The 15,468-nt window shown below is 40.3% G+C and overlaps 2 protein-coding genes across 2 annotated transcripts in view; one reads left to right on the top strand and one right to left on the bottom strand.

The window, feature by feature from the left end:
* LOC135086029 (pyridoxal phosphate phosphatase PHOSPHO2-like) overlaps nt 1-15,468 on the bottom strand; it is a 200,965-nt gene that overhangs the window by 100,719 nt on the left and 84,778 nt on the right. The window lies entirely within an intron of this gene.
* The window catches only part of LOC135085882 (protein slit), a 153,200-nt gene that overhangs the window by 135,058 nt on the left and 2,674 nt on the right, over nt 1-15,468 (top strand). Inside the window, exons 31-40 of the mRNA XM_063980668.1 lie at nt 481-582; nt 1,220-1,352; nt 8,882-8,991; nt 9,482-9,595; nt 10,195-10,346; nt 10,641-10,760; nt 11,232-11,361; nt 13,434-13,517; nt 13,865-13,944; nt 14,698-14,832. Coding sequence (XP_063836738.1) covers nt 481-582; nt 1,220-1,352; nt 8,882-8,991; nt 9,482-9,595; nt 10,195-10,346; nt 10,641-10,760; nt 11,232-11,361; nt 13,434-13,517; nt 13,865-13,944; nt 14,698-14,832 — 1,160 coding nt within the window. The remainder of the gene's footprint in view (nt 1-480; nt 583-1,219; nt 1,353-8,881; nt 8,992-9,481; nt 9,596-10,194; nt 10,347-10,640; nt 10,761-11,231; nt 11,362-13,433; nt 13,518-13,864; nt 13,945-14,697; nt 14,833-15,468) is intronic.

Raw genomic sequence — 15,468 nt, 5'->3', positions numbered from 1 at the left:
ATAAATTATGTATTAACTTACTGTCAAAAGACCAAAGTTTAGCATACAAAAGCTTTCATACTGATATCATGCTTGGTTATTTTTAAATAAAATGTTAAAGTCGTAAGAGCCTTAATATACCGAAGTAGGGGGCACTTACCTTAACTCAATTTCTAGGCCTAACAATAATTGAAGGTTAATAAAGAAGTAGTCTTCAAATTATTGGTTAACCAGCTGTGCCCGCGACTTCGTACGCGTGAAAATAGTTTGAATAATATTTCCATTTTCCCGGAAAAATGTTGCAAACAACATATTTCTTTACTGCTCCGCCCCTGTTGGCTGTAGGATGATGATATTTTTTTATCCTAAAGCGTTCCTGGATAATAGGCTATCCAACACAAAAATAATCTTTCAAATTGGACCATTAGTTCCTGGGATCAGCGCGTTCAAACAAACTCTTCAGCTTTATAATATTTTTATCTATTTATTTGTCTTCCCTAGGCCGCTTCTGCGAGTACCTGACGTCGCTGACGTTCAGCCACAACGATTCCTGGGTGGAGTTAGAACCTCTGCGCACTATGCCGCAAGCAAACGTTACTTTACGTAAGTACGTTCTAAACCTAACTGTTCCATAGTTCGAACTAAATTATAAATAACTAGCTGTGACGTAAAACGTAGCCTATGTATAAAACCAGGGTGTCAGCTACCTCCAAACCAAATATTAAAATCGCTCCATCCGTTTAGACGTGAAGAAGTAACAAACATATACACTCACAAACTTTCGCATTTATAATATTAGCGTGATTTGAAAAAATCAAACTGCCTAAGGCGGGAATCGAACCCACGACCTTTCGCTTGCCGGGCGATTGCTCTTCCAACTGAGCTACCTACTTAGACACTGGATGAACTCGAAATTTTCAAGTGTTTTAAGTAGCTCAGATGGAAGAGCATTCGCCTGGCAAGCGAAAGGTCGTGGGTTCGATTACCACCTTAGGTTGTTCGACATTTCAAGTTATTTTAAAAATTTAGATCGAGAGGCGACTCTTAACTCCAGAAAATATTAATAAATATTATGTTTGTATTGTTCTGGACGGTATGTAAGATTACATGACAGAATCTATTATTGAGATTGAATTGTAACATCTCTAAGCTATATTTATTTCTTGAGCCATCGACAGTTCTCTTATGGTCGTCAATCCATCGAGTCAATCTAATCTATCATGTTTTTCTTCAATTGCAGTGTTCAGTACGACCCAAAAGCACGGCGTACTGATGTACTTCGGCGACAATGAGCATTTAGGAGTTGAGCTATTCAACGGCCGCCTGCGCGTCAGCTATGACGTGGGGAACCATCCCACTTCTACTATGTACAGGTGAGCTACCATGTAACCAGTGAGCTACCATGTAGCCAGTGAGCTACCATGTAGCCAGTGAGCTGCCATGTAACTAGTGAGCTACTGCGAGTATTTAGGAGTGGAGCTATTCAACGGCCGCCTGCGCGTCAGCTACGATGTGGGAAACCATCCCACATCCACCATGTACAGGTGAGCTACCTTGTAACCAGTGAGCTACCTTGTAACCAGTGAGCTACCTTGTAATCAGTGAGCTACCAAGTAACCAGTAAACTACCGTGTAACCAGTGAGCTACCATGTAACCAGTGAGCTACCACGACCATTTAGGCGTGGAACTATTGATACCAGTAAGCTACCATTAGAACCTGGCATGGAGCTATTCAATGGCCGCCTGCGCGTCAGCTACGATGTGGGAAACCATCCCACTTCTACCATGTACAGGTGAGCAACTATGTAACGAGTGAGCTACCATGAAACCAGTGAGCTATCGCGAGCATTTAGGCGTGGAACTGTTTAATGACCGCCTGCGCGTCAGCTATGACGTGGGGAACCATCCCACTTCTACTATGTACAGATGAGCTACCGTATAACCAGTGAGCTACTATATAACGAGTGAGCTACCTTTATCTAGTAAGCTACCGCGAGCACCACCGGACGTGGAGCTGATCAACAGCCGTCTGCGTGTCAGCTACGACGTGAGAAACCATCCCACTTGCTGCAACACTGCAATGTACAGGTGAGCCACCATGTAACCAGCGAGCATCCAGTCCATCAGCGAGCAACCACGTCACTAGTGAGCAACACGCCACCAATGAACTACCACAATATACAGTTGAGCTACCACGACACATTGTACAGTAAGCTACCACGCAAATAGTGAGCCACCATGTAAAGTGAATTACCAACGACACCATATACTACGAGCCACCACACTACCGTGTACGCGCTAGTGCGCTACCAAGCCATCAAGTGCAGTGAGCCACTGCGACCAGTGAGCCACCACACTACTATTTACAGTGAGCCACCACTAACACCTGTACCTCTAGCATGAACAACTTTCGTCTTCGAATCGTTTGCGTATTCGATAATATTCAATACTCAATCTTCGAATTAAACGATAACGTGACAATTTTGATTCTCAAATCAAAATAAGTTTCGTGCAACCATTTCTTATACTTCACTTTACGACACGTTCACAAGGGCGCTGTTGTAGTTTTCGTACTAAATCTTTTGATGGCGATTCGAGTACGCAAACGATTTGAACTCGAAAGTTTTTCGTGCTATCCGAACTGGCCTTGAAGCTATCTTACGTCCACTTCTATTTATTTTATTGTTTAATAACGAAAATCAAAATCAAAATTTTCTTTATTTGTTTAGACTAATTAAATTAGTACTTGCAAATCGTCAAATGCGCTTAAGGAGCCTATACATGTCTCCAATGATATTATAGAACTATAGATATGTTACGTTCATAGAAATTACGATTTTAATCCGTGCCGAGCTATTCCAAATTGCACACATTGACAAATGTAACTGATAAGTGAAACAAAAGATACGAAATAGCACGCAAATGAAAGAGATAGCTATAGTTTTAACGATTCTGCACTAACTAATCTATGTCCGCAGCGCACGCATCCTTATCGCTCTAACGTCAAAACAAGATCGCTTTCTCTTTCTTAACTTGAACATGGCGCATGGCGTCTTGATTGTTTGCATAAATAATTGAAAATATAAATACTAAATAATTTTGCATAATCACATGTGGTAAGAGATCCCTTGTATTTTGTTTACTTTAGAGTCATAATTGGTACACTTTCGAAACACTCACGATGGCATTTTTTATTTATTTTGGTAAGAACACAGGAACTTACGGTGTGGTACACGCGATTGCGCACGACGCAGGCCACACGAAGACTAAACACAAGACGTCCCAATTGGGACGTATTTGAGTATTCACAGCGCGAGCGCTTATTATAACATATCTGCTTTTGTTTTTATATAATATCATTGCATGTCTCATTCTTTTTTTGCCCTACCAATAAACCTTGTATAAACCTACCATGAAACTTGTTTGTGTTATTTGCCGAGAGATGTCACTGCTCTTTGAGACGCGTAAAGCTGTACCGCGGTGTCCAGATTTTTTTCCCTGGCTTTATATACCTGGAGTATTTTGACATCTGTTAACCTGTGACAACCTGTGTGAACCATTGACAACCTGTGTCAAGCAATAAATTGTCACCTAAATATTGACGTCTTATTTAAACAAAATCAAAAATCAAAATCAAAAAATATTTATTCAGTTTAGACCACAAGTGGCACTTATGAACGTCAATAGAAAATAATAAAAAAAGAAAAGGTAGCCCTTATGGGGCACTTTACATGTCTCCTTATCTTTTGGGCCCTACCAGCGCTTCGAGACAAACATATGGCAAGTGCTGAGAAGAAACGCCGGAACAAACTCAGTCACCACTTATTGCCAGGAATTATCTAACGGTAAGAATAGTCAAATTTAAGTACATCAAATATGTGCAGACTGAACTGACCACGCATCCTTGTCATCAATATAGTCTCGAACCTTGTAGTACCCTTTGGACATAAGGGTATTTTTTATATGTATCTTAAATTTGTTTATTGGCAATTCGACAAGGTTGTGTGGTATTTTGTTAAATATGGTAATACATTTCCCCAAGAATGAATTACCTATCTTATGCAACCTAAATGATGGAACAGCAAGTTTATTCTTATGTCTCGTGTTAAATGAGTGGACGTCACTTTTCTTAGTAAATAAATGTATATGTTTACGGACATACATAATGTTATCAAATATGTATTGCGAAGCCACAGTCAATATATTGATTTCTTTAAAAACTTCTCTAAGCGAGTCACGTGGTTTAAGACCGTATATTGCCCGAACAGCTCTTTTCTGTAAAATGAAAATTGATTCTATGTCTGCTGCTGAGCCCCACAGTAAAAGACCATAAGACATAATACTATGAAAATAACTAAAATATACAAGCCTTGCTGTTTCAACATCAGTCAAGTTTCTGATCTTTCTCACCGCAAAGGCAGCTGAACTAAGTCTTCCCGCCAAGGCAGCAATATGGGGGCCCCATTGTAATTTACAGTCTAGGGTAATACCTTGAAAGACAGTAGAGTTTATCAGTTCAATGCGTTCATTATTTACTGTAATATTAGTATTAACTTGTTTGACATTAGGCATAGTGAATTTTAAACATTTAGTTTTTTTTGCGTTTAATAGCAAATTATTAGTTGTAAACCAGTCTAATACTTTGGAAAGAGCATTATTCACGTCGTCAAATATTTCCTGACGCCTGTCAGTTTTAAAAATTAAAGAAGTGTCATCAGCAAATAATACTATCTCACAAAGGTCCTTTGAATAAAAAGGTAGATCATTTATATAAATCAGAAAGAGCAATGGTCCCAGTATTGAGCCTTGGGGCACTCCCATTTTTAGGGGGGCGCCCGAAGAGTTAGTTCCGTGAATATTTACTTTTTGTAATCTGTCTGAGAGGTAAGAGTGTAATAGGCTTAAGGCCTTGCCTGATACGTCATAATGTTCTAGCTTAAATAACAGAGTTTGATGATCAACACAGTCAAACGCCTTCGATAAGTCACAAAATACACCAATAGCATCCTTTTTCTCCTGCCAAGCATCGAAAATGTGTTTGATAAGAGCAACCCCTGCATCGGTCGTACTTTTCCCTTTTGTGAACCCATATTGTTTTTCATGAAACAGTTTATTTAAGTTAAAATGAGACAGTAGTTGATTGAAAATAATTTTTTCAAATATTTTACTGAGCGCAGGTAGTATCGATATAGGTCTAAAGTTGGATGGGTCACTTTTGTCTCCTGCTTTAAATAATGGTATGATTTTACTATGTTTCATCAGGGTAGGGAACTGACCTTCGTTAATACATTCATTAAAGATATGAGCTAAATGGGGAGCTATAAGAGGAATGATGGGTTTTATTATGTCTGTTGATATGCCCCATATATCCTCTGTCTTTTTTATATTTAGTTCTTTGAAAGTTTTTATAATAACTATGGGGTCTATTTGTCTAAATTTTAATGGGCTATTGCAAACATCAACACAACCCTCGAGAAGAGACATTGCCTGATATGAACATGAATTAAGATTGCTTGTTGTTATGATTGGTACATTTGAGAAGTAACCTTCGAATGCGTTTGCTACCTTATCATTGCATTTAATATACTTATTATCAATTTTTAATGCGAATGTGTCATCCCGAGATATAATTCTACAAGTTTCTTTATTAATACAATTCCAAGTAGCTTTAATTTTGTTGCCAGAGTTTTTAATTTTGTCACGTATGTAAATAGATTTTGCCATGGTACAAACTTGTTTAAAAACTTTTGAGTATTTTTTTACATATTCTATAAAGTCCGGGTCGCTACTATAGGCTTTTCTACCATATAATTCAATCATTTTTTTCCTACTAATATAAATACCTACCTACTGTAGCCCAGTCACTGAATTTAGTTTTATTGTTTTTAATAATAATTGTTTTCTTAGGAAAAGTTTTATTGAACTCATTTTTAATTAATTCAAATAATTGCTCATATAAAATATTTATACTACAGTTAAAATAATGCAAAAGTGGGACCTTATTAGATATTTGAGATTTAAATTTGTCTTTCTGGGATGCAGTGACTGGTCTAGGTATATTCTATTTCCTTGCTCGATGGCACAAAATGGTGTTGAAATGACACTATTTGACCGCAATGATCAGAATTAACAAAATTTATTATTGATTTCTCTAGCACTAAGCAGTTACAGAATATATTGTCTAAGCAAGTAGCTGATGTTGGAGTCACCCTAGTTGGTTCAGAGAAAAGATTTAACAAGTTAAAAGATTTGAATAAATTTAAAAACCGTATTGAAAGAGAGGAATCTTCTATTATATTAATATTAAAGTCTCCACATACAACTACTTTCTTTGAACTATTACACACTCTTCTAAGTACCTCTTCCATTGTGGTTTCAAATAATTCATAGTTACTAGATGGGGGTCTATATACACATACAATAACATAGTCGTCCAGTTCTGCACATGACAGCTCAATAGTTCGCTCGACAGAGAGAGATACAATATCTTTACGCTCTTTACATTTTAATTTATCATTGATTAATATTAGTGACCCTCCACGAATAGCTAACTCTCTAGTGAATGAACTAATAAGCTTATAATTATTAATGCTCAGCATTAGTTCATATTGCCTGAGCCAATGTTCCGTTAAACATAAGACATGAATATTCAATTCTTGGATAAATAACTCAATTTCCAAGTCTTTGCCGGAGAAGCCTTGTACATTTTGATGCACCAAATTAAAACCGTTAAATTTCTTTGTACCCGAATTTTGTATGCCAGAGTTATCCTCTATTGTCTTACGATGTAATTTAAATTATGATTTGGAACAGATTCCAAGGGTCGAACATCCATGTTCTGCTCAATAAAAGCAGTTTGGCTAGCCAAATTAATGGCTAAATATTTAATAAAATATGATAGCGAATTCGCTATTCGTCTTTTACAATATTTATTTAGATAATTATATTTATCTATTGTCAATAAACATTTATTTTTTAAATAATTGTTAATGTCAATTACATGGAATTTGCATTGATTATATGTCAGTGTATTCAATGTCAAATTCAATTTATATCTTAAATTATTTTCCTCCTGTGGCAAGCTTCTACTGTAGGGGAATGTGAACAAAATTATTTTATCTACATTGAGTAAACATAAGCTATCAAAAATATTTAGTAGGTCTTTTTTGCCTACATTGCCCCTATTTCCTATTAAAATTACTAATGTGGTATTTATTGAGAACGAATAATTTGTTATTTTTCTCATAATTTGTAAATAGGAAGCACCCGGTAAACAATGGTTGATTACACTTTGTCCCAAGTAACTATTAATAAGTTGGCCCATATTTTTGCCTAACTCATCACTGAACATTACTATGTTGGTTTTTTCAATATTTTTAGTTGGGGAGCCGCTGGTAAATGTGTGTGATATCCTAGGACAGTAGTCTTTGTTTAGGGTGTTTAGAGTAGGTGGTGACTCACAACCAGACTGAAAACTATCTGTACAAGATTCATCCAATAGGATAGAATTTTGACAGTTGCAATTAGATATAAATTTTTTTAAAGCCTGGAAATGTTCATCACACTCTTTTTTTGTACATTGATACCGTTCAGACATTGTGTTCAAAGATTTCTTAAGATTACATAATTTATATTCTAGGTTTTCGACATCATGTTCATATTTCAGTACACTATTCTCTAACATTGTGGAACATATGTCAAGCTCATTCTTTAGACGCTGTCTCTCATTTATATAGTTTACTTTGTTGTATAAGCATTTTTGTTTTTTAATCAACTTATTTGTTTTTTTAATATAATTACTAATTTTTACATACTTTTTAAATTTATTTTTACTGCATCTGACAATCTTACCACATACAGGAGTATTGTTTAAAGTATTATCACAAGTTAGGTCTATGGTAATTAATTGTTTGTCAGATGCAGTTTGGGTCAGGCTGGGCGCACTACCGACTAACTCGTCAAACATGATTTGGGTTTTGGTGGCTGTGCAGGCTTCTCTTTCAGCTTCCATTAATTCGATATGGCTGTGAGCATCATAAAGGTCTTGTTTCATGATGGTCATACGTCTGAGGTTGTGTACGTACCTACTCTTCATTGCACTCACCAAACCCGTCAATGATTAATTGTAGCCTATTCCGTTCCTCTACAATTGTATCATAGTTGGTGTGCAGCTCAGCCATCTCTTTCTTTAAATGCTTGTTTTTATCCCACACATCCATCAGCTCCCTCTCATTGTCCTCTCTTTCCCTATTTAATTGCTCAATCAAGTCTTTGGCTGCCTTCAAATCTCTCAAAGCCAGTTGGAGTTGGGACTCCTCCCGGCGAGCAAAGGCTTTACGTGTAAGCATTGTTTCTTTTGGTAAATAATAAAGTATTAAAATGTAAATGCCAAAGGATCAATTGATCAATAATTGGAGGTTGACAAAAATGTAGGTAAATATAACCTCTTACGCGGGTGACAGTATAAGGTCACAATAATAGTATTTCGTTTCTAAAATATGCACTACTGTTGTAAATATAAAACAAATAGGTACCTGTTTCGAAAGATAGAACAATGTTAACAAAATCCAACGTAATATTTTCGTAATTGCACTGTCAAATCGGTTCTAAGTATTTGCACAATTTGCACCATAAACACAATGCAATACACAGATTTAAACGTTATTTCACTTATAATTACATAAAACAGTAACAGTGATGAGTTTAGAGACCTTTTATGATATTAAATTAAATAAAAATCAGTAAATAAATTGGGACAAGTTCAAATCAGCTGTGCAAACCTAGATAAGAGTCCCTTAAGTGCGCCGAGAGTATCCGTGGTTTATTCAAACCTCTTTCATTTTATTTTATTAGAGGAAAACGACAAATAATTACATTGTAGACCAACTTTATTTCTCATAGTTTCGAGATGGTGTCCGACGGCAACTACCATAAAGCCGAGCTGTTGGCCGTCAAGAAGAACTTCACGCTTCGAGTGGACGACGGGCCCGCGCGCTCCATCATCAATGAAGGTAGGCTTACAGACTTGTGTGCAGTGCAGGGCCGGATTTAAAGGCTGATTTACACGTAATATTATGTAGTTAAGTAGATAACTAAATTTTAACATAATATTAAGTGATCAAATTGCATAATTTTTTCGCGAACTAATGTCCCAGATGACAACTAATTGTACGCATGTCATATAACACCTTAATCTTTCTTTAAGATTCGAAATCGACGAAATTTTAATTTTGCCTCTGGTTCTAGAGAGGTTCGTGCTCCTGCATAGTATAGGCATGCTATTCGGTGTTGGGGATGCAACGCCTGATGATTGCAAATATTTGTCTCATAGTCGCCCTTTTCGATGTCCATGGGACGAGTCAAACTGATCCTATTCTACCGGAACTCAACAAAGATAAAATCAAATCTTGTAAACAAGAGCATAATAATGTGTTTTGAATTAGGTAGTTAGTTAGGATCACTCCTAACTAACTAGTCAGCTGATGAGTGCTAATCTTCCAGGCAGCAAGGAGTACCTTCGACTAGAGAACGCAATGTATCTAGGCGGGCTGCCCGACGACGCTGCTAAGGTCGCCTTCGGGCGCTGGCACCTCAGAAACGTTACCAGCTTCAAAGGTAAGGCACCGAAGAGTGATCAAATCAGAAAACTATCACAATGCCTAAACACGTCTAAGTAATGTCAAGATCAATATTGTTGAACAAGTTTGGAAAGTTATGTTTTTTTTTTTGTTCTTTTTGGCTTATTAATTATACATTATAGATACTGTAGGTATTATAAACCCTTGAAAAAGGGGCTAACAAAAGGGATCCAGTTTTTTTTGCGCTGATTCTTCTCAACACTGGCCCATTTATTGTCCCGAAGCAATGGTAGGGTTAAATACAGGAACCTGTAACTAAAAGTGCTTTTTAAAAGCAAAAATAAAATATGAGTTTTGTGAGATTTTTTTTCCCTAAGGATTTCCACCACGAGCAATCCTGGCTTCTCGCATCCTAGCGCTTCCCTTTATTACCTCTAAATTCTGTGTCACGGGCTTATTTTGAATGAAGATAATTTCAATGCCATTTTATTTGTTTTTTTTTTTTGTTTTTTTATTTTTAAATTTTTTGAATTTTTTTTTATTTGCTTAGTGCCACCTAAACCTTTTTTTCTTTTCTTCAACATGCCTATTCGAATTTGCGACTACTTAATACCTGTAATCATTTTGTAACCTCAGGCTGCCTAAAAGAAGCGTGGATCAACCACAAGCGCGTGGACTTCAGCAACGCGGTCCGCATGCAGCGGCCGGCGGCGGGCTGTGGCGATGATGAGCCGCCAGCGCCCCAACCTGCGCCGTCTGTGCAAGATGATGGACAGAGGCATAGCCAGGTAACTAGGCTCTCTCTTCCACAAACCTCGTTTCTTCCACGAACACCTTATTTCTTACCCTAACCCCTTATCCCGTCTGCCTCTAACCCCTTGTCTCTTTCCTAACCTCTTGTCCTTCTCCCTTTAACCCTATGGCACATCTCCCCTTAACCCCTTTTCTCTTCCACTTAACTCCGTCTCTTCCCTAAACCAATGCCCCAAAAGTCTCCATCCCCTATCACTCATTGCTCCCCTATCCCCATACTCCTCTTCCTATCCCCTTCCCTCTGTCCCTACACCCTGTCTTCCACAAAGCGCGTGGACTTCAGCAACGCGGTCCGCATGCAGCGGCCGGCGGCGGGCTGCGGCGACGACGAGCCGCCCGCTCCACAACCCGCGCCGTCTGTGCAAGATGACGGACAGAGGCATAGCCAGGTAACTAGCACTAACCCCTTGTCTCTCGACCACCTAACCCCTTATCTCTTCCTTAACCCCTTGTCTCTCGACCACCTAACTCCTTGTCTCTTCCCATAACCCCTTGTCTCTTCCCCTAACCCCTTATTGCCTCTCATCACCTTGTCTCTCATCCTCTAACCCTTTGTCCTCCGTCCCTAACCCCTTGTCCTCATCTCTAACTCCTTGTCTCCCCCCTAGCCCAAAGCCTCAATCCTCTTTATCCATGTCTCCTTCCCCTATCACCCATGCCTCCCCTATCGCCTATACCCATATCCCTCCTCCTATCCTCTTCCATTCTACCTCCATACTCCTCTCCTCATATCCCCTGCCTACCACGCACCTTTGGTTTGGTGGATATTTTGAGCGGTGTTTTATTAACGGACCTAAATAATCTGATGATCATGATATCATAGTCATGTACCTATACTAACCTTTCTTCTCTCTTCGCAGGACCCATGCGTCCCCAATCCCTGTGCGCGCGGCGGCCGCTGCGTGAGAGAAGAAGGCTCGCCGTCCGACTACACGTGCCGCTGTCGCGCTGGAACCGCGGGCCCGCAGTGCGAGCTCAGGGCTTCTATTGGTGAGGATATTTCTGTATTTATTCCTTTAGGACCCTATTCCATTAGAAACCAAAACAGCGCCACAGCACACACAGAGCGATACCACACGAGGGTTGACGCTAATTTCAACACATTGAGTGCCACACGAGCGGTGTGTTATTGCAACAAAACGCTGCTTAAAGGCTTCGCCAAATAATGTGAGCTGCAAGCTTTTATTGGTGAGCTCTGTTATGCATAAACTGACGGCCGATGAGGCAGCAATGTTCTAGAGTTTATCCATGTAACAGCCCATAAAACTGACAGCCGATGAGACAGCAAGCTATCCCTCTCACACAAAGCAAGATATTAATTAGCACGAGCGACGGTGACAGATACACTTAAAACTGCCCTGAACAGTGTTCGGAGAAGCCCTGCTGAACTGCGACTGCGACTTTCAGTGACGTGTGGTGTCGGTAAGTGACAGGGAGACGATGTTGCTGGAGTTTCTCTCTATGAAGGTGTAAAAGAGACGGATATACTCTCACAGTGACGTAATATAATAATCCCTGTGCGCGCGGCGGGCGCTGCGTGAGAGAGGAAGGCTCGCCTTCAGACTACACATGTCGCTGCCGCGCCGGCACCGCGGGCCCGCAGTGCGAGCTTAGGGCTTCTATTGGTGAGAATTATTCATTTATTTATTCCTTTAAGACCCTATCCCGGGCCTGCAGTGCGAGCTACGAGCTTCGATTGGTAAGAATATTTCTTTATTATTCCTTTAGACATTAGAAACCATTGGGGCGCCACTGTTCCAGCCACCATCATAATGTTAGAGCGATGCCACGCGAGCGTTGACGCTAATTTCAACACATCGAGTGTCACACAAGCGGTGTGTTGTTACAACGCAACGCCGCTTAAAGACTTCGCCAAATAATGCGAGCTGTGAGCTTCTATTGGTGAGTTCTATGTTTCTTTATTGGGACACATTAGACCACAGAACTGACGGCCGATGGGGCAGCAAGGTCCTGGAAAAAAGGCTACGTACTAGTACGTAAAACAGGCAGCAAGCCATCTCTCTTACACAAAGCAAGATGCTAGCATGAGCGACGGTGACAGATACCTTTCGGAGTAACCCTGCTGAACGGTTTTAACGACGTATGGTGACGGTAAGAGACAGGGAGACGATGTTGCTGGAGTTTCTCTCTATGAAGGTGTAAAAGAGACGGATATACTCTCACAGTGACATAATATAATAATCCCTGCGCGCGCGGCGGGCGCTGCGTGAGAGAAGAAGGCTCGCCTTCAGACTACACGTGCCGCTGCCGCGCTGGAACCGCGGGCCCGCAGTGCGAGCTTAGGGCTTCTATTGGTAAGAATATGTTGTTTGTTTATTCCTTTAAACATTAGGAACCATTGCGGCGCCACAGTTCTAGCCATCATCATAATCTTAGAGCGCTGCCACGCGAGCGTTGACGCTAATTTCAACACATCGAGTGTCACACAAGCGGTGTGTTGTTACAACAAAACGCTGCTTAAAGACTTCGCCAAATAATGCGAGCTGTGAGCTTCTATTAAATTGGTGAGTTCTATGTTTCTTTATTATGGCATATATCCTCTTAGAACTGACAAAGATCGCTCCAGAGCCATCATGGGTAAGAATAATTATTTATTTACCACCAGCCTGTAAAAGGAGACTTGTTTTTCGCCGTTAGAACTCCATCGTCGTTCAGATTTACAAAGATGCCAGATGATACTCTAAGTCAGTGTTTTTCAACCTGTGGGTCGCGACCCCCTGGGGGGTCGCCAAGCCTCTGTAGGGGGGTCGCGAGAGGTCGTAAAAACTACCTCAGTAAAAGAATCAGTAAAGTTATAATGATAGATTTATCTGAAATCTAATGATCCAAATGCATAATTGTTGTATGGATTGAAATATTCGGTCCCTACAACATCCTTGTAACATTATAAAATGCATGAAAATAAAAAGCGAGCGGTCGGGGGGTCGCGTAATATTTTTTCATACAAGGGGGGTCGCGTCATGAAAAAGGTTGAAAAACACTGCTCTAAGTAATTGACGAAAGAAAGGCAGTTTAACCTCTATGTTTAAATTGTTCGACAGGAGGCGCCCCCGTGATCACGCAAAGCAAGCTGCCGGTCAGGAAGCCGCAGTCCTCAATCATCAGCAATGTGCAGGCTTCTCCAGGTTGGTTTTTGATATTTGGTTTTACAGGATACCACCCTTACGTCACGGTAAACATACTCTCTGAGCGGACTTAACGCTGTAACTATTTTATGAACGAAGGCATATTCTGGGGCAAGCTCACTCACTCCATCACAGATCGCATCTACACAACACATCACACAGACTTGACAGTTGTAATTTCGAGATCCTTTCACTGAGCGAAGTAACTTCATACCAAAAACGTAGGGCAGGAATGAATTCGTTTATGAAGTACCTACCTAACTACCTATTATGCCTTCTCATCCAGAAAGTTAATAGTGGAGTCTAAAAGACCTGATGATGATGATGATGTTAATGTGTTCCCACAGCGGCGCCGGCGCACAAACAGCAGTTACCAGCCGAGCATGCCCCATCGCCCTCAACGCCAGCTAGCGGAGGATGTAGAAAGGTATGTTTCTTTCAATGAGGGCTATCGTTTTAGCGCTCACCAGTTAGCGCCACTGTAGAGTAAGGTCCTGTCACTTGCTAGTAGTGAAGACAGTGGCACCAACTGGTGAGCGCTAATGTGGTAGGAGGACTATCGCATTTGCACTCATCAAGATGGCGCCACTGTAGAGTAAGGTCCTGTCAATCGCCAGGGGTGCCAACTGTTAAGTATAAAAACGATAGCCCTCATTGATTCGATTACTTTAATATTTTAAGCTTTTCCGTAATCTATGACTAAGATTGAATCCAGTTTTGAGATTTGTTTGGACCATAATATTGTTACGTCAACACTTTTTTTACTTAATTAAAGAAAAAACATTGGTTCTTCGGGTTTCATGTTTCTATGTATGTTTCAAGTTTAACATTCAGTCAGTATCCACGTTATTTTTAGTGCTGACGAGTAAAAGAACATAAAAAATGGTCCTTCACATAAACACTCCTCCTAAAGGTAGAATGTCTCCTCAACGTTGTTATTCCTGCGGGTGAAAGAAAAAATGTAGTCCTTCGAGCCGGATGTTCAGCATGTTAAACCTAACATATTTTTTGTATATCAGGAAGCGACGTGCGAGTTCATTATCGGAGGGCAAGTGTCGCATCGCGCGACTTTGACACGCGTTGAACTAAATAAATCTTACAGTAATAGTGAAATTGGTCCTTCGAGCCGGATTTCATGTATGATTTTACAAGTTTAACGTAATATATGTTTCCGTATCAGGAGGCGACGCGCGAGTTCATATCGGAAGGCAAGTGCCGCAGCCGGCGCGCGGTGCGTGGCGCGCGTTGCGCGAGCGCGAAAGGAGCGTGCGCGCGCGCGCACTGCTGCGCGCCCAGGAAGACTAAGAAGAGGAAGGTTAGTTGACGATGGAGTTAGAATAGAATAGAAAAAAACTTTCATTATTTCAGCCACAGTACGTCCACTGCTGAACATAGGCCTCCGATGTTTCCCATATCGAAAAACTTTCTTTGACATGAAAATTCAAATAAAAAACAAAGAGAATGGTATCTTCGTGCCTAAGGCCGTATACAGAAAGAAAGATGAAAACTTATAAGCGCTTACCTGGTAAGCGCTTACCAGCGCTGGTCCGTTCGTTCTTCATAAAGGAAGCAAGTTGAATGGCATTTTATATGGCAGCGTCCAGCGCTGACCAGCGCGTGTTGAAACTTGTCGGCGCCGTTCAGTGCTTATCGGCGCGCGTTTATATATTTTCCTGCGCGGATTACCAGCGCTGTTAAACGCTTATAAGTTTCCAGCTTTCTTTCTGTATAGTGTAAATCGAGATACGAGTTCACCAATTGATTTAGAACTTAGTATCCTTACAACCGGTCCGACGATTGTGAAGGTAGCGTGAAGCACGGGACCAGGACCGGTCGTTTTGCAAATCCTTGGGGGAGGCCTTTATCCAGCTATAGACAGTATTTGGTTGAAATTCTACATTGTTAGGTATATTTATTCGTGTCAGATTTGGTCGTTCGAGCCGGATGTTAA

Source organism: Ostrinia nubilalis, chromosome 30, assembly GCF_963855985.1.
Source record: "Ostrinia nubilalis chromosome 30, ilOstNubi1.1, whole genome shotgun sequence".
NCBI classification, from domain to species: domain Eukaryota; kingdom Metazoa; phylum Arthropoda; class Insecta; order Lepidoptera; family Crambidae; genus Ostrinia; species Ostrinia nubilalis.
This window is presented reverse-complemented; position numbering and strand designations above follow the sequence as displayed.